Consider the following 20,268-nt stretch of genomic DNA (forward strand, 5'->3'; position numbering starts at 1 on the left):
CTGCAAGTTCAAGCCAGGAGGGCTGAATAATCATTGATTTTGCTGAGGAATGAAATGATGAAACCCCTGCGAGGGAAACACTTGTTGTGTATCGAGTTTTCTTTTAATAAACATGGGCAAAGAACACCCTTAAAGAAGAAACAGAGAGTGGCGGTGTCCTGAAAGCTCTACATTTGATGCGAATCTCACAATATATACAATTTATGTATTTTTTGCTGTTTGTGTGTGGTTTGCTATAGACAAATACACTTTGCATTTTTTTTTTGAGTTATATGTTTCATGTTCTTAATTTTTTTACTTTTTTCAGATTATTTCTGGATGTTTCCTATTTTTTTGAAGAATGGGCTGATCAATATGGCTTGCTCTCCATGTGATGCGGGAGCAGCTGATTGAAGTTCCTGGATCCCATCAACTCATGATTTACACCTGTGTAACCATGTGATATTTATTATAAACTGTATATATGTGTATGATGGTTGTATCTTGTATGGTTTGGACAAAGCATGTTTAGGGTGAGAAACGCGTTGACCTCCCTTCTTCCGTACCGATATGCGAACTGTGCCTTGTTTTTATTGATGATTTTTTTTTATGCATAATATGGGTGTGCAGCCGTCTAATCTTTTTTCTTTCCATATGTGTCTGCAGCAGTGACAGGGTGTGTACCCTATATTACGGGCTTGGTAGTAGACACTACTGCTGTGTTGATTTACCCGGAGCAGCAGAACTTGTGCTAATTTCAAATCGGGTAAATATCTCAGGGTTAGAAGAAATTGCAAGAAGGATATAGATTTTGAAAGTCAGGCTTCATTACTGCAAATGTGTTTCCCTAAAAATGGGTACAGTAGGAAGTTTCTAAAAAAAAAAAAAAAAAAAAAAAAGCATATAATAGGGCCAAGAATAACCCTCTGGACTTGTTACTTTTTAAGAACGAAGAGATACAAAATATCACTAATATTCTTCCAATTACTACATTTAAAAACCATATAGGTTCAATTAAAAGGATACTCAACAAACATTGGCATCTCCTTATTAGAGACTCTGTCATACATTTTGTCAATGATAAAACTTCATGTTGTATACTGGAGAAATAGATCTTTGCAGAACACTGTAGTTTTGAGTCATTTTTCAATGAATAGGGGTGCTGACCCATGTGGATCACTGCACCATGGCATGTTCACATGTGGCAGATGCCCTTACTGTGGTATGTGGTAGATACAGTATATTGATGAGATTAAGCAGGTGACTTTACCCAATCTCAAAAAACATTTTTACCAAGACACTTGTTAAGTGTTGCGTTGGTTTGACCTCCCCTCTTGCCTGGTTATGAGGTGGGTGGTGTTTGGGTCCCCTCTGGTGTTGAAGTTTTATTTTGTGACTCTGGGCTCTGCATTCCAGCTTATGGCATACTGGCATGGGGGATCAGATACCTGAGTGAAGTGACTTTCAGGTTTGTGTAATCTCCAGTGTTGACCTGACATCACTTTTATATTTTTCGGGATGTTGCTGGAGTCCATAGGGGATTGGAGAAGAGTCCTTATCCATCCATGGCATTGGGGCAGACTCTAGAGGATTTAGGGTACCATATTTAAACCCATGCTTTTCTATCATTAGGTTATGCTGCATGTTTGGATATGGCTACTGGGCCTTTTTGTTAGTCAGAACACTGCTGTGATTTTCATGGTAGGTGCTTTTTTTTTTTTTTTTCCCCCGAGCGGGCAATATGTCCAGATTGCAGCCAGGGTGAGTGAGATTAGTGACCCCTTTTTACCTTTTTTATTTGCCATCTCTGATGTTATAGACAGATTTACCTTTGTATTTTTGATTGATATGTGTTAAACTTTTCAACTATATATTGGTAATTGATGTTTTTTGTTATCAGTTAATTTGTTTCCTTTCTAGAAAGAATATAATAAGTTTGGTCAATTACACATGAGGAGTTCAAGGTCCTGATGAAGTGGATGTATCTGCTAAACGTGTACCATATGCATTATTGTTACTGTCTATTGTTCCACCTATATAGTCATACCGGACATTTTTTTAATGCTTTGTATTTGTTCTTCTAAATTTTAAGGGAGATTTATGTGTGATTGTGTACAATAAAACTGATTTATCTTTAACATAACCTTTCATCTCTATTTATCTGTTCCCAGGGGCATAAACAAGGTCCCTTAGCCCCCGTTCACACTGGGGCGACCTGTCAGGCGACCTGGTCGCCTGACAGGTTGCCTTCCATAGAGAAGCTGCGGACCCGTTCTAATAGGAGCGACACAAGTCGCTCCGACTTAGAAAAAGGGTCCGGAGCTTCTTTGGGGCGACCCGGAGCGACCTGCTTAGACTTCAATGTTATGAAGTCTGTGCCGGCCGCTTTTAGGTCGCGGGGCGAGCAGCGCGCCGCGACCTATGAGGTCGCCCGGCAAAGTAGCGTCGCCCCAGTGTAAACGGGGCCTTACTCTGGTGTTTTGTTGAAATATTTTTTTGGGGTGATGCCCCCAGGAACTTTTTCTACTAGATACCTACTATGTTCCACCACGTTTATTATTTCTTGTGAATATGTTCTTTTGAAAAACAACAGACTTACTGGTCAGATCCCCAGATAAAAATAGGAGGAAAGCCTAAAAAGAAAATGAATGGAGCCATCATAGCTAAGTATTGGTAAGCTGCAATACTGTATAATACAGGTTTACTTTTTGGGTTTAATACCACTTTAGATTATTAAAATTAACTAAAGGTAATGTTATAATGTGAGTTTGTAAATGCTAAAGAATGCAAAAATATTTATGCCACTGATGCAACCAGATGGAGTAGGAATATGAGTGTGTGATTTGTATATGGAAATAAGCATCATCTGAACTACAAGGAGGTATCTGTTAACTGAATTATTTTATAACTGATGAAATCACTACATATAATGCATCCCCTGTACAAGACATAATAAAGATGGTTCAGGTTTATTTTATGTCTATAAATATGATTACCAAAAATAAACTGCCCAGGCTGGCATGGAAAGAAAGATGTGGGGAAAACCCAGGAAGAGAAAGCCGAAGTGGAATTATAACATGAAAGAAGTAGTAGGCATCCAAGCTGTAGACTGGGACTGAGCAAGTGACCTGGCAGTTGTCTAGAGGTCAACTGAACTGCCAGTCTTTTGGGAAACTCTCAACACCACAAGAAGACAGAAGTAAGGGATTGTAAAGGCAGAAGGTTTTTTTTTTTATCTTAATGCATTCTATGCATTAAGATAAAAAAAAAAACTGTGTGCACAGCCCCCTTCAGCCCCCCTAATACTTACCTGAGCCCGCCTTTATCCAGCGATGTTGCAGGAGTGTCTAAGCTGCCTGGGACTCCCCTCTTTATTGGCTGAGACAGCAGCGCGACACGACTCCTGTTGCTTTCAATCAAAATCATTCAGCCAATCAGGAGAGAGAGGGTGCGGGGTTTGACTCTGTGTCTAAATGGACACTGGGAGCTGTGACTCAGTTCGACTCAACATGAGAGAGGGACCCAAGAAGAGGAGGATCGGGGCTGCTCTGTGCAAATCTAACTGCACAGAGCAGGTAAATATTACAAAAAATAAATAAAAAACGAGACTTTACAATCTCTTTACAATAATGCCATTTCTGAAGTTTACATATCCCTGTAGATGAGAATAAAGGGCAGGGGTATAACTGTTGGACAGAACTATACTGTGTGTAGTGGCTAGTTTGTTGCATACGTTATCATGCCATTTTCTGGTGTTTGTTTTCTTTTTTCTACATGCATAATGTTTAATGTTTTTTTTCTGGCCAGTTGATTATTTCAAAAGCAAAATCTACAGATAACAACCATTAACCACTTCAATACTGGGCACTTTCACCCCCTTTCTGCCCAGGCCAATTTTCAGCTTTCAGCGCTGTCACACTTTGAATGACAATTGCGTGGTCATGCAATGCTGTACCTAAATTAAAATTTTATCTTTTTCCCAAATACAGCTTTCTTTGGTGGTATTTAATCACAGCTGGGTTTATTATTATTTTTTTACAAAAAAAAAAAAAAAGAAAATAGACAGAACATTTTAAAGAAAAAAAGTTTTTCTTCGTTTCTGTCAGTACATTTTGCAAATAATTTTTCTCCTTCACTGATGGGCACTGATGAGGTGGCAATTATGGACACTGATGAGCTGGCACTTATGGGCACTGATGAGATGGCACTAATATGCCGCACTGATGGGCACTGATAGGTGGCACTGATATGCAGCACTGATGGGCACCGACAGGCACTGATGGGTGGCACTGGTGGGCACTGATGGAAAGCACCGGTGGGCACAGATGGGCGGCACTGGTGGGCACAGATGGGCGGCACAGATGAGCAGGCACTGACTGGCATCACTAATGGGCACTGATTGGGTGCATGATTGGGTTAACTGATGTGCCATGTTTTATGTGATTCTTGTGCATTTATTTTACTTTGTTGTAATTAGGGCACTGATCATCAGTGCCCTGATTACTTGTCTTGAACTCCCCTTGGAGGAGGAGCTGCTGATCGGCTCTCCGCGCCCCACACTCACAGTGCAAGGCAAGGAGAGCCGAATAACGTCACTTCCTCATTTACATGTGACCGACTGTGATTGGACACAGCCGATCACATGGGTAAAGAACCACGTCATTGGCTCTTTACCAAGATCGGGGTCGCACCGTGTCCTAGGAACATGGCACAGACAAGATCACCACACTGGTCGCCCCCGCGGACGAGCGAGAGCGGCCGTTCTGGGGCGCTGTCATATGGCGTCGTCCCAGAACGAGAGCCGCACCGCTCCCTTGTCATTTGACGGTGGGCGGGTGGCAAGCGGTTAAACATTTCAACTCCGGAACATTTTTCCCTTTCTCGCATGCATGTTAAAATCTGCACTTTGGCTAGGAAACTACTTAAAACATCTAAAACATTGTACATATTCTGAAAGCAGAGGCACTTTACAAAAAAGATGCTGGTTGTAAAAGTCTCTGGTGCATGATTTTTGCATAGCTGTTTATCAAATCTATATTTTCAGTAAAAAGTGAGTGATTGAACAAAGTACAATATAATCCCCATTTTTTGTAAAAAAAAAAAAAAAGTCCAAGTTGTGTCAAGTAAATAAATACCAAATATGTCAAGCACAAAAACTGTGTGCGCACATGAAACGTCAAAAAGTTGCGGTACCCCAAATTATCAGTAGGAGAAACTGCCTTTACAGTGAACCATAAATGAGGGACCTGGAATTATTTCTCAAACTCCAGCATGCACAGCTATACCCAATTTGTGTTTGTGAGACACTGTTTACATACATGCATGGGGAAAACGGAGATACTTTTATTTTTTTATTATATTTTAACTTTAACACTTTTGAATTGTATTTTTTCACTTAACTTTATTTTTATCACATGGGGGCTAACAAGCCCCCAATGTAATAACATTGGGCAGATGACAGGTACTCTTTATAGAGACCCAGGGCCGCCATCAGGGGGGTACAGCCCATACACTTTTAAGGGGCCCGAGCGTCTGGACGGGCCTGGCCAGAATGGGAAAAGGCAGGAGTGGGTGCAGAGGTGCTCCGTGACTGCCCTGCCTTTGAGTCTGAGTCGGCTGCTGCTTCTCCATGTCATTGAGCTCACATCGGGCTCTCTGCTGCCACCTCTGGCTACTTCCTGCATTTGCACTCCTCGTGTGCGGCCTGTACAGTATCCCGGACTGCAGCTCCTCTCTGTGTCACAGACACATGGGGGAAACAAGAGCTGGGGCTATGAAGACCACATTACCAGTAAGGGCTGTTGTACAACTGAAGGGGGGGTGGTTGGGTACATGTGTGTCTCTGTATGTACATGTGTGTGTATATGTGTTTGTTCGTATGTACCTGTGTGTGTGTGTAAATGTCTGTGCATGTACGTGTACACATCTGTGTGTGTACACATATGGGTGTGTACATGTGCCTGTGTGAGTGTACATGTCTGTGTGTGTACATGGGGGTGGGTGTGTGTACATGTCTGCGTGTGGGTGGGTGTCTGAGTATGTGTGTTTGCATGTCTGTGTGTGTTCATGTCTGTGAGTGTACACGTGTCGGTGCGTACATGTCTGTGTGTGTGTGCGTACATGTCTGTGAGTGTACACGTGTCTGTGCGTACATGTGTGTGTCTGTACATGTGTGTGTGTGTGTGTGTGTGTCTGTACATGTCTGTGTGTGTGTGTACATGTCTGTGTGTGTACATGTCCGTGTGTGTGTGTGTACATGTCTGTGTGTGTGTGTACATGTCTGTCTGTGTGTGAGTGTACATGTCTGAGTGCGTACACGTGTGAGGGGGGCTGAGTGCGTACACGTGTGAGGGGGGCTGAGTGCGTACAGATGTGAGAGGCGCTGAGTGCGTACACGTGTGAGGGGGGGCTGAGTGCGTACAGCTGCTGAATTGGGATCTTTTTGGACAAAATATAATTCCTTACTGTTAAATCTTGATAGCACTGATGACTTGAAATAGAATTTTCATATATTACATTGTAAGAGTGTTACAATAAAAGTGTGCACTGAAGGACTCACTGTTATAGCCAGTGGGTGGATTCCATGGGCTGGCCCATGGGCAGGCCCTTCTGAATGTGGATGGTCAGGCCCGGGGGGGCCCAGGCCTAAAAATGTGTAAGGGGCCCCACAATTTCCGATGGCTGCCCTGTAGAGACCTCAGAGGTCTAATGTCTATCCTGACCTGAGCTCCAGCTGATTGAGTACAGACTGTGCTCAGTTTACTGTTAACATTTTCATCTGGGATTTTGGTGGCTCTGAACCCGGAATGACTCAGAGCTGAGTGTTTTAATATTTACATTCTGCAGACAAGATTGGGGTATATATGTTTCTCAATGTCCTCCTGCTCTCCATTTACTGTGATTCTGATGAGACACCAGTAACTATGGGGGGGGGCCCATAAAAGAGACTGGGCATCCTGTAAAAGTGAGTTTGGGGCAGGGTATGCCCATGGTCTTGAAATGTTAATGTTGAAGAATAACCAATAAATACTGTGTTTGACCTGAAGTTCCTAAAGTGAATTTGTCTTCTGGTATGCTTCTGTTGTTCTGCATATACAGTAAATATGCCTATAATTGTATAATAAACAAAAATACCACACTTACCGACAATAGAAAGAATTACTACAACAAAGTCAAAAATATTCCATCCGATGGTAAAGTAGTAATGTCTCAGTGCAAACAGCTTCAACACACACTCCGTGGTAAAAAAGCATATAAAAACCACGTTAACCCAGTACAAGACATTCTCAGCATAGTCAGTCTGATCATCCGTTTCCACCATCATGGTGACCATGTTCAGACAGATAAGAATCATGATGATTATATCAAATGCTTGTTGGGTGATCAAATCAAAGATGGCACCTTGGCATCTATTCTGTTTAAAAAAAAAAAGAAAATGTAAACATTAATGAAAGCCAGGTAAAAGAGCGGATAAATGTTTGAAATGCTACTTTCTCAACACATGGGATTAGGAATCCAGTACAAAAGACAGTGGTCAATGGAATTCAGTGCATAAAAGTTTGCTTTAATAAGGTTAGCTTGGGTTCTACATTGACAATAAAGGTCATTAACTTATAGAGCTTTCTTCACACAAACATATTGTTATTTGTATGCACAACACTGTCCAGTTTAACCGAATAAGCTGCAACAGGGCAGATTCGAGTACTACAAATAAGACAGTTCCGATAAGACAAACCGCACACTGTGCTATAGTCAGTTTAGGGGATTAGTCAGAGGTGAAGGACCCATGATCTGGGTAAAACACTTTAAGAGTAGGAGTGGTTTCTGGCAGCGATCACCATTAGCTTTTATCAATAAATTTTGATGAACGTTGATCTTGAAATGTGGACTGTGTTTGGCTCTATTGCTAATAACACACACATTAGTGTTTCCAAGGTCACCCAGTTAAAGTGCATAGAACATGCAGTTCAACAAAGCCCCGTGACTGGCTACATTTGCCTGCTTCAAATACTATATTTCTTTCAATCTAAGTTTATTGAGAACACTTCCATACAGAATTATGATACAAACAGTAAAATAATGAGACGTACTATAGTATAAGAGTGTACATTAGATATAACATAAAAACACCCTATGGGAACCATTACACAATACATTTGGATAAGTATCAGTATTAATAAAAAAAATGGCCCAATACAGTACATAACCATAACTATGGATAGCGCACTGGACTACACCCATTGTTACGCTCGAGGGAGATATACATAACAGCCTCATAATATCAACAAAAACTGTAGTACAAAATACACTAATCTCCATCATTATTACTCCCAAAAGGATGTGTGCAGCTGGGCACAGGGAGAGATGGGGATGAAGATTAAAAAAAAAAAAAAAGAGAAAAAAAAAATACTACATTTTAACTCCCTTAGGGCATCCCCGAGTGTGACTCGGGGTGGATTTTTCATGCTAGGATCGGTATCCCCGAGTCACGCTCGGGGTAGATGTGCAGAGCCTGCAGCGGTGTTCCTTACCTTCTCCTGGCGATCCAGCGATGATCTCCCATTGCTGTGATCGCCGCCGAGATCCCCGCCGCTCGTCCGTCGCTCTGATGACTTCCTGGTTCCGTTCCCTGCAGCAGCAATGGTGCATGGGAGCGGAACTGGGAGGGAAATTCAAAAGTTGCACCAACACAAACACATAAAAAGCAGGTGATACAATGTAATCTGAAATTATATATAATAAATTTATACTATATATATATATATATATATATATATATATATATATATATATATATATATATATTAAATATACAGTGGGTACGGAAAGTATTCAGACCCCCTTAAATTTTTCACTCTTTGTTATATTGCAGCCATTTGCTAAAATCATTTAGGTTCATTCTTCTTCCTCATGAATGTACACATAGCACCCCATACTGACAGAAAAACACAGAATCGTTGACATAGTTGCAGATTTATTAAAAAAAAAAAACTGAAATATCACATGGTCCTAAGTATTCAGACCCTTTGCTGTGACACTCATATATTTAACTCAGGTGCTTTCCATTTCTTCTGATCATCCTTGAGATGGTTCTACACCTTCATTTGAGTCCAGCTGTGTTTGATTATACTGATTGGACTTGATTAGGAAAGCCACACACCTGTCTATATAAGACCTTCCAGATCACAATGCATGTCAGAGCAAATGAGAATCATGAGGTCAAAAGGAACTGCTTGAAGAGCTCAGAGACAGAATTGTGGCAAGGCACAGATCTGGCCAAGGTTACAAAAAGATTTCTGCTGCACTTAAGGTTCCTAAGAGCACAGTGGCCTTCATAATCCTCAAATGGAAGACGTTTGGGACGACCAGAACCCTTCCTAGAGCTGGCTGTCCGGCCAAACTGAGCTATCGGGGGAGAAGAGCCTTGGTGAGAGAGGTACAGAAGAACCCAAAGATCACTGTGGCTGAGCTCCAGAGATGCAGTCAGGAGATGGGAGAAAGTTGTAGAAAGTCAACCATCACTGCAGCCCTCCACCAGTCGGGGCTTTATGGCAGAGTGGCCCGACGGAAGCCTCTCCTCAGTGTAAGACACATGAAAGCCCGCATGGAGTTTGCTAAAAAATACCTGAAGGACTCCAAGATGGTGAGAAATAAGATTCTCTGGTCTGATGAGACCAAAATAGAACTTTTTGGCCTTAATTCTAAGCAGTATGTGTGGAGAAAAAGAGGCACTGCTCATCACCTGTCCAATACAGTCCCAACAGTGAAGCATGGTGGTGGCAGCATCATGCTGTGGGGGTGTTTTTCAGCTACAGGGACAGGACGACTGGTTGCAATCGAGGGAAAGATGAATGCGGCCAAGTACAGGGATATCCTGGACAAAAACCTTCTCCAGAGTGCTCTGGACCTCAGACTGGGCCGAAGGTTTACCTTCCAACAACACAATGACCCTAAGCACACAGCTAAAATAACGAAGGAGTGGCTTCACAACAACTCCGTGACTGTTCTTGAATGGCCCAGCCAGAGCCCTGACTTAAACCCAATTGAGCATCTCTGGAGAGACCTAAAAATGGCTGTCCACTAACGTTAACCATCCAACCTGACAGAACTGGAGAGGATCTGCATGGAGGAATGGCAGAGGATCCCCAAATCCAGGTGTGAAAGACTTGTTGCATCTTTCCCAAAAAGACTCCTGGCTGTATTAGATCAAAAGGGGGCTTCTACTAAATACTGAGCAAAGGGTCTGAATACTTAGGACCATGTGATATTTCAGTTTTTCTTTTTTAATAAATCTGCAACAATGTCAACAATTCTGTGTTTTTCTGTCAGTATGGGGTGCTATGTGTACATTCATGAGGAAGAAGAATGAACTTAAATGATTTTAGCAAATGGCTGCAATATAACAAAGAGTGAAAAATGTAAGGGGGTCTGAATACTTTCCGTACCCACTGTATATATATTATAAATATATATTATAAATATATATATATTATAAATATATATATATTTTTATAATTATATATATATTATATATATATATATATATATATATATATATATATATATATATATATATATAAATATTATAAATATAAATATATATATATATATATATATATATATATATATATTATATAATAAAATTATATTATTGATTAGATTATAATTCACGCGTTTGTGTTTCAAATTTATCACATCTGGGATATCTACTAGAGTCTTGTTTTGGTCAGGTTTAAGTCAGTAATTACTAAGAATTGCAGGCCTATAATACATAACGCCAAATTTCCATGCAAAAAATTGTACCGCTTTTGGTACATAATTCCTGACAATCATACCGCCAGGGAGGTTAATAAACTGGCACTCTTATTAATAAATCATTAGACACCATATTCCCACACATTCCAGTTAAGAGAAAATCAAACATGTAGGTAGAGGTTTCCATTTATTCAATGGAAATAAACATCCCTTTCAGAACCTGTACAATTAAAAAAAGAAAATTAGGATTTTTTTTTCTTTAGAATAGTCATATTATGCACGCGTGCTTTTATATCTAGGCAAATCTCAAATAGCTACCTCTGTTGATTCAAAAGATTTGGTTTATTCCATATTCAACCATATTTGAGGAAGATATGAAATCTTTAAAGCTGAACTCCAGGCAGATAAAATACACCAATTCTTGCTGGTTCTAACCCATCAGAAAAACCGGTATCTGTTCCTCCGTGTAAGGGGTAACAGGATGAACACTGCCAGATGAGAGCAGGTTGATCCTGAGCACATGTGACAGATGTGAAAGGTCTGGAGAAGCCGTGGAGACCGTTATACTGCCTGTATCATCGTTCAGCATGATCTGTTTGGTAGTGGGTCAGTGATAGTCTGGGGAGGCATATTCATGGAGGGACGCACAGACCTCCACAGGCTAGACAATGGCACCCTGAATGCCATTAGGTATTGGTATGAAATCCTTGGACCCATTGTCATTCCCTACGCTCGTGCAGTGGATCCTGGGTTCTTCCTGGTGCACGACAATGCCCAACCTCATGTGGTGAGAGTATGTAGCCAGTTCCTGGAGGATGAAGGAATTGATACCACTGAATGGCCCCATGCTTCCCTGACCTAAACCCAACAGAACACCTCTGGGACATTATTTTTCGGACCACCTGACGCCGCCAGGTTGCACCTCAGTCTGTTCAGGAGCTCAGTGATGTCCTGGTCCAGATCTGGGAGAAACCCAAGGGCACCATCCATTGTCTCATTAGGAGCATGCCACGACATGTCAGGCATGCATACACACATGCGGGGCCCATACCAAGTACTGAGTACCATTTTAAGTTGCTGCAATGAAATTTCAGCAAAATGGACTAGCCTGCTGCATCATTTTATCACTTTGATTTTTGGGGTGTCTTTGAATTTAGCCCTCTGTAGGTTGATAATTCAAATGATGTGGTATCCTTTCGTTCCTAACACATTACCCAGTTCAAATCAGTATAGATATCCAGCATGATATTTTTTGCCCACTGAGATCTGATGTGTTTTCAAAGTGTTCCTTTAATTTTTTTGAGCAGTTAAATATATATATATATATATATATATATATATATATATATTATTATTATTATTTTTAACTATTGTAAATTCCTAAGTTTGACTTAGTATCAGCCTTTTGCAACTCTCTGTCCATCAGCCCACAGACAGAGATCCCTTGATAAAGTCACGTGTTAGTGACGCAACACATCGGGAGGAACTGGGTGACGTCACTTCCAGTTTACGGCCGTAACCGTAAGTATCGGATAATACCGCATCGGCGGTCTGCTCGTCTGTGTTTACTCAACTGTAAGTGCTTTTAATTTTAATAAATGGCTTTTTTGACTTACTGCACCATGAGATTCTTTATCCGATTACCTCCCCACTTGAGAGAGGAGCATCACATACATCCCCACATCTTGAGGTATAATAGCGATCTACTATCTGCATATTACCACTGTGGGTGAGCTGTTTTCTACTGAGGAAAGAGAGAAAGAGGGATCCAAGCCTTTTATCATTTTATCCAACCATCCATCCCTGGTCAGAGAAGTCCTGTGTCAAATCCTGGGGATTATTACAACACGCTCATATGAGTGTGCATGGAGGTGAGCGGCCATTGCACCTATTGTTCACTTTAGCCGTCTACAGGCAACACTTTTAAGAATCACAGAAGTCACTATTTTATTTGTGGAATCAACACCAAGTCACTAATCATTGGAACCACCTTTTGTGCACCATTTGTTTTTTTGGACGTTGATTATTCACATTTGTACCAGTTATTCATCATTTATATTTGTATATTATTTGGAGTTCCATCCTTATCGACACATTTTGCTTCTTATTATCCAGTCATTGTCACTTTGTGTTTCCATTGCCAGCAGCGATCTGCTGTTGGCACTCTCAGCATCTAGCTGCTTGTTGTGTCAGCTGACCTTTTTGACTTGCACTTTATGCACTTAGCCATTACATGGTTATAGCACTTTCACTTTATATATCATTTGTGTGGATATTTCATTGGATCATTCTATATTTGATTATTTCACTTTTTATATGATGATTTATTATTAACTACATTATCAGATATTTCATTACTTGTTAAGGTATTTTTTGATTACAGTAAACCCCCCTCCATTGCGGGGGTTACGTTCCGGACCCAGCCGCGAAAAGTGAAATTCCGCGAAATAGAAAAACCCTATTAAAATGCATTGTAGGCATGATTTTTTTACTGTCACTGTACGTGTAGAAGCATTTTAAGGTCTTTAAACACACTTTTAAAACAATAGAAACTCATTTAAACACATAAAAGATACTTAGAGACAGAGCAAGAGCTATGAAAAACACAAAAATCTTTCATTTTTAATGATTTATATAGTAAAATAACATTACAAAAGAAAACGCGAATTACCGGGACCGCAAAAACTGAACCGCGATGTAGCGGGGGATTACTGTACTCCTAGTGCGATTTGTTAATTTACCTTTGTGAATTAGCGCCGATTTTCTTCTCTTCTATATACTATCTCACACGGTGGTGACACCGAATAGGATTGGCTGCTTTTTCTCCACTATATTGTTGCTTTCAATATATTATCACTTGGCACTACATCTTATTTATTTATTCATCACACTGTGGTCTTTACTCCTCTGGTAGCGCATTGGTTCTCTTATACCTCTTTAGTTACATTTAATAAATTACCTTATTTTGCACTCCCGTCTATTAGATGTGGAGATAAAGCGGTCTCCCATATGGATACACAGACAGCAGAGACAATTACTAGTTCCACATTTAAAGTTACCAACAAATTCTCCCTTGTGCTCTATCAGAAGTAAAATAACTAGGTGACAGATGACTGCCCAGAGAAGGTGCTTACCGAGAAACTGTTTTAATGCCTTAAGACAGAATCTGAGCATAAATCTCGTTCTTATACAATATTGGAACAAATCTTTCTACTATCTTTTTTACTTTATTGTATTTCAGACTATATGCCGCAGGAAACACTGGTAAACACTCATGAATATCCCTGTGAGTTTCCTCCTGTAACAGCTCTTTTAAATATGAACTCAGAGTAACCCTGTTGATGAAACCACTTGTGCATGCGTTCAGCTTCACCATCAAAATCTTTCTCATTGCAATAAATCCTGCGAAGCCTGAGAAATTGACCCACTGGTATCCCCCTAATAGTATGGCCAGGGTGTCCAGAGTTGCCTTAAGTTCAAAGGATTGCCCCGTCCAGATTTTATTTTCCTAGATGTGGATAACTGATTCATTTGCCGGCTTACCTGGAGTGAGTGCATCTGCATGGTGTTCCCGTTCTCCTGTATGGTGCTAGCTTGGTAAGTGGCACATATAAATTCTGTTTACATCGCAACATTTATAGATGCACAAGTGGCAGAGCCTAATGCATCAGTGGGGGAGGTATAGCAGAACCCTTGGGACAGTTCATAGCAACCCACTGAGGCTAGAGGTCGGTAAACATTTACATACAACAGCCGATGACAGTGTGGGAACTTGAAATTTGTGTGTTGAAATTTAGAGTGGCTCATGGTAAAAGAGATGAAAGCTTACAGGGATAAGCACACACTCACAGCATACCACTCTATGGAGTACATTTCGAGGGGGCTCAGTATTAAAAACTTCCCTACTTTTGAACTGGCAGATGATGATCGGAAAAGGATTTGGCTTTCTGCATGCTCCTGATCATCAGCTCCAAATCCTTCCATTAAAGGACACATCATTTGCTATGTTGTAGGGGCATACCTACTGTCATTGAATGCCCGTTTCTCCTCCTCTCCCTCGTGCAGGCATTCAGAAGCTGCAGGAGGAAGGGGATTGGTTCCTTCATATGCCGCTGCCCCTCCTATCCAGCTTTTTAATGATCCCCTGGGCCCCTGTCCTCTCTCCTTGCCCCCCTTGTCCCCAACGGGTCTGCTGGGTTCTCCCCTCCCCTCTCCCGCCAGCTGCTGTGGGAGATCTATCAGGATGTGGAGCAGGGAAGGGGCCAGTAAATAGGCATTTACTGGCCCCTTCCTTGTTTGAATGAATAGTCAGTGATAGGTACTAATCACTGACTCTGTCCATTCATAATTGAAACATAAGAAACTGTGATTGCTATGTTTCAGTTTGTGAATAAAAGGGAAGCTCTGTACAGAGCTACAGTATTCCTTTTTATTCATTCTGTACAGCTGAGGCTGCAGAGATGGCTGTGTCCTCAATCGCTTTCTCAGTCTCAAAGGTGAAACGTCAGAGGTCTGTTTAGACCCCTGATAACTCACCAAAGCCCCTCAAGGGGGCTCCTAAAAAGTTATAAACAACTGTAAAAAATAATGTTGTAAAACAATAAATAAATACAATGGTAAAAAAAAAAAAAAAAAATGAAATAAAAATAAAAAACAACTGATAGTCAAGTGGTGGAAACTACCAAGGTTGCACTTGCGACTGGCCCTGGCATTCTGCCACCAGGCTTGGAGGGGAGAGCCCTGGGTCAGGGGGCTCTTCATGGTTTCTTGCACTCGGGTCATGAAGGCTCTTGTTATGCCTCTTCTATGTTGGATGTAAAACTACTTTAGATGGAGAAAGGAATAATAGCTAGCAAAAAAAAAAGTTATTATGGGATTGTTTTGACTATAAATACAATACAGCCTATATATGTAAGAAACCTCATCAATCTCCATACAATTGCAGGAAATCCTCTCAGTCTGGTAATCTGGTCAAACACGTGGGTTTCTCAGATACCGAAAATGAAATTCTGGATTATACTATGGCTGAATTAGCAACAGATTCCTCAATGGACTCCAGTGTTAATTTAAAGGGGAATGATCTGAAAACAATGGAAACACATTTAAGGGAGGAACAGTACGCCATGTGCAAGAAAAGAGCAAAGGAAACTCGAGAAAACCAGATGAAGGGGTTGAAAAAGCAGGAGGAGGAAACAGCTACATTTTGAGGGGACATTAACGCAAGTAACATGCAACATGCTAAAAGATAACTTTCAGGGGTGGAGATCTTCTTACTTTCTAAAGGCCTGAACTTTCGTCCAGTGAGCAGCCATTTTAGCCCATTTGAGACTATATAAGACTTCAATAAATTTGCTAGGAATTTCATGTTGCATAAACATTATTTTCATGGGTTTGATGATGTAGATCCAGGGGACACAAAAGGGATAGTAGAGGAACAGTCTACTCCATGTTGGGGGTTTAAGGAACAGTGCATTCTTTATGATCTGGAGGATTTGGCTGGGGAGTCTGGCATCGGCCTGGAGGAGGGAACACTGTCATCTGTGGGGGGCCTCCTTCAGGCTTAGGTTGGACTTTTGCCTGGTAAACTTCAGAGGAAACGTTTTAGACCAGTTCCCGAAAATAATGAAGAAGGAGCTTACTAGGTTGGCATGTTGCACCGTAAATAAGCGGTTTTCAATAAATTACAATCTCACAGAAGGGGAACGTCTGGCTCTGAAAACCCTCAGCGATGATTTCTCTGTCAGAGCCTCTCTGAATGAAAAATTATGAATATGACTTCTCTAATTTTGAACTATGAAACAGGGTGAAAGGGAAACTGGTTAGAATTCCAGGTAGGCCAAAATACAGGGTTACGGTAATGTTTCCCAGTATCAGAGTTACATAACAGGGAAACTGGTTATGCAACTTGAAATTTTTGTTCTGCAAGCAATTTGTGTACAAGTCAATTAAAGTCATGGACTCTGAACTGAGGACAATGAAAAGATTTACTCCACAAACAAGGTAAGAAGGACAGGTTTTTTTGTATGTGCACCGGCCGACACATACAATTTAGGGCGATTTTAAAACATCAATGCAAGTGTAATTTTATTATTTTACACTATGTGGAGCAATTTGTTTTGGGGAACTCCTGAGACAAATCTCATCAGGAAGAGTAGTTTGCCAATGGTGAAAACCCTGTGGCATTTGTTAAAGGCCCTGGCAGGGTATATAGCCATAAGCTCTAGTGATCTCCTGTAGTCAGTGGTGTATTTAGGTTTTGTGCTGCCCTAGGCCTGAGTAAACTTGGGCACCCACTAATTTAATTATGAACCACTCCTTCCTGTAAAGGCCACACCCCTTCCTGTTTATGACCCTCCCTGTCATCTGTAAACCCCAACAACAGACTTTTAGTGCCCATCAGTGCAGCCTTATCAGTGCCCATCAGTGCAGCCTCATTACTGCCCATCAGTGCCGCCTCATCTGTGCAGCATATCAGTGCAGCCTCATCAGTGGCCATCAGTACAGCCCCATCAGTGGCCACCGATGCAGCCTATCAGTGCCCATTAGTGCAGCCTATCAGTGCATCATATCAGTGCCCATCAATGTAGCTTATTAGTGCCAACTCATAAGTGGCCATCAGTGCAGCCTATTAGTTCCCATCAGTGTAACATATCCGTGCCCATCAGGGCAGCATATCAGTGCAGCCCCATGAGTGAAGCTTATCAGTGCCACCTCGTGCCCATCAGTGCAGTCTCATGAGTGCCCATCAGTGTAGCATATCAGTGCTGCCTTATTAGTGCAGCCTCATTAGTGCCCATCAGTGCAGTTTATCAATACCCACCATTGCCGCCTCATCAGTTGCCATAAGAGCAACATATTAGTGCCCTACAGTGCAGCCTATTAGCACCCATCAGTGCAGAATGTCAGTGCCCATCAGTGCAGCAAATCAGTGCACATCAGTGCAGCAAATCAGTGCCAATCAGTGCCCATCAGTGCAGCATATCAGTGCCCATAAGTGCAGCATATCAGTGCAGATTATCAGTGCCACCTCATCAGTGGCTATCAGTGCAGCCTTATGTTCTTAGATCACTGGATTAGTAAGATTACACCTTTCTTTTAAGATATTTGGACTTGTGTTTGCTGTCACTGATTGTAATCATAGGATTATTTCACTTATTTGTATAATGACTAGGAAGTCCATAGTCAAAGAAATAGGGGAAATAATTAGTGGCTGCAAACACAAGTCCAAATATCTTATAAGATTGGAGTAATCTTACTTATCCAGTGACATATTGCGATAGCACATATGAGGTGAGCAAGTCCAAAATATTATTGCCATCATAAACAATTAAAAGTCTTAATTGTATATGATGCAATTCAATATGCTCGCTCAAGGACAGGGATGTTTAAAAAAATGAAATTATATTATTGACATGATGCCCGCCACGGCGGAGGAGGGTAGGTGGAGCATTTGGCTGCAGTGCCACACTTATTAGCATTGGCTGCTGTCCGGCCAGTTGTATTAAGTGTGATCGGCAGCCTGCAGTCTGTCTGAATGTCCTCACCAGTCGGTATTATCATACCCACAGGTAGCAGTGTGACCGCTTTATGGGGCTGCCAGACTAATTTGCCTCCTGGACCCTGCCCTCGGGCTCAATTCGCCTCATAAGACTGGCACTATACTAAAAGTGTAGCGCAAACTGGTGGGGACCTTTTTTGTGCAGGAGTCGGGAGAAGGCTGTTTTTTTTTTTTTCTTTCAGGGTGCAGCTTTTTAGGCCAAGATACAGTACTGCCTGTAGTGGTGGAGTCCATGTGAGCTGGTAAGCAAGCTTTTCAGCCTTTGATGGCGGTACTGATGCACATATCACGTGCCAAGGTGGTGGATGGTGCAGACATACACCAGGAATAATTATCACAAAACTTGTGGACATTTTTATTTCCTTTCTTTATTAGCACAATTCTGTGAAGCTATACAAGGTAAACCGCCATTACTGGTTGTACACAATGTCAGCTGGCATTGCATTGTTTTGGCAATGAGAAACCAACAAATGTTATTTGACCAGCTTAATGAAAGAGGACTTCTTGTATAGTGTAAAGTCCATGCATTTCATGCGTTTCACTTGTGGACAAAACTATTAACAAGCCGAGAAGGTAAACAAGAGACAACTCAACTAACAAAATGAAATGGTGAAATATTCTACAGAGGAGAATGGAACCGCTCAATATTTCAATATTATTAAAACCAGATAATTGAATCCCATGGACTCTAGTGCAAGTCACAAGGTTAAGATATTATGATACTGTTTTAATATATGTACTGTAAATACAAGGCATAATGACCTCCAAGACTAAGTCTCTTTTATTTCCCTGTTATCATCATAATAGGAAACCTGTATTTAACCACTTGCCGACCGGTCACGTTGATCGTACTGCGGCAAAGTGGCTCGATTCCTTTCAGCGACGTAGACCTACGTCGCTGGACTCCTCCCCCTGTAGGCGGCACTCGCGCCCCGTCGGAGGCGAGCTCCCGCTGTTTTCAGTCACAGCGGGAGTCGGGCCAGGGGAGGAGCGGCGGCGATCGCCGCTGCTCTTCCCCGATCGACGGGGAATCGAGTTTGGAGATCCGCCCGCTTGTGTAAACAGAGCGGGCGGATCTCCTTAGTGGCAAGGAGTGACAGATTGCAGTGTTCAGCATAGCTGAACATGCGATCTGTCCTTGTGTCACTCAGTCACCTCCCCCCACACACGTCAGTAAGCACCAGGCATACATTAACCCCTTCCTCTCCAATAAAATTAACCCCTTCCCTGCCAGTGTCATTTTTACAGTAACAGTGCATATTTATAGCACTGATTACTATAGAAATGTCACTGGTACCCCCAAAAGTGTCAAAAATGTCAGTCAAGGGTCTGATCTGTCCACCGCAATGTCGCAGTCCCACAAAAAAAAAAAAAAATCGCAGATTGCCGCCATTACGCGTTAAAAAAAAAAACACAGAAAATGACAGAAATCTTTCCCTTAGTTAGTAAACGCAATAACTTTTGCGCAAACCAATCAAAATACGCTTATTGTGATTTTTTTTACCAAACATAGGTAGCAGAAAACAAATTGGCCAAAAATGTAAAAAAATTTTGATTTTTACATTTTTTGGGGGGGAATTTCATATAAAAAATGTTAATATTTTTTCAAAATAAACGCTCTTTTTTTGTTTATAGCGCAAAAAGTAAAAATCGCACAGGTGATCAAATACTACCAAAAGAAAGCTCTGTTTGTGGGAAAAAAAGGACTTCAATTTCCCTTGGGTACAGCGTTGCACGACCGCGCAATTGTCAGTTAAATTCGCACAGCGCCGAATCGCAAAAAGTGGCCTGGACGTAACACAGCAAAATCCTCCGGTGTTAAAGTGGTTAATAATCTACAGATCAATGCACATATTTGCCAGCACACCATGGATCTTCATATGCAGTCCAAATCTTTTATTGTAGAGATCACATCGCAAAAGAACAAGTGCAATGTTTTGGAGCCCCGCAGGACCCCTTCGTCAGGCATATGAAAA

General features: G+C 41.4%; 1 protein-coding gene across 1 annotated transcript in view; it reads right to left on the reverse strand.

Moving 5' to 3' along the window:
• The window catches only part of SCN8A (sodium voltage-gated channel alpha subunit 8), a 328,265-nt gene that overhangs the window by 15,252 nt on the left and 292,745 nt on the right, over positions 1-20,268 (reverse strand). The window contains exon 26 of the mRNA XM_082244781.1: positions 7,123-7,393. Coding sequence (XP_082100907.1) covers positions 7,123-7,393 — 271 coding nt within the window. The remainder of the gene's footprint in view (positions 1-7,122; positions 7,394-20,268) is intronic.

Source organism: Pelophylax lessonae, assembly GCF_965119305.1.
Source record: "Pelophylax lessonae genome assembly, chromosome: 2".
NCBI lineage: Eukaryota > Metazoa > Chordata > Amphibia > Anura > Ranidae > Pelophylax > Pelophylax lessonae.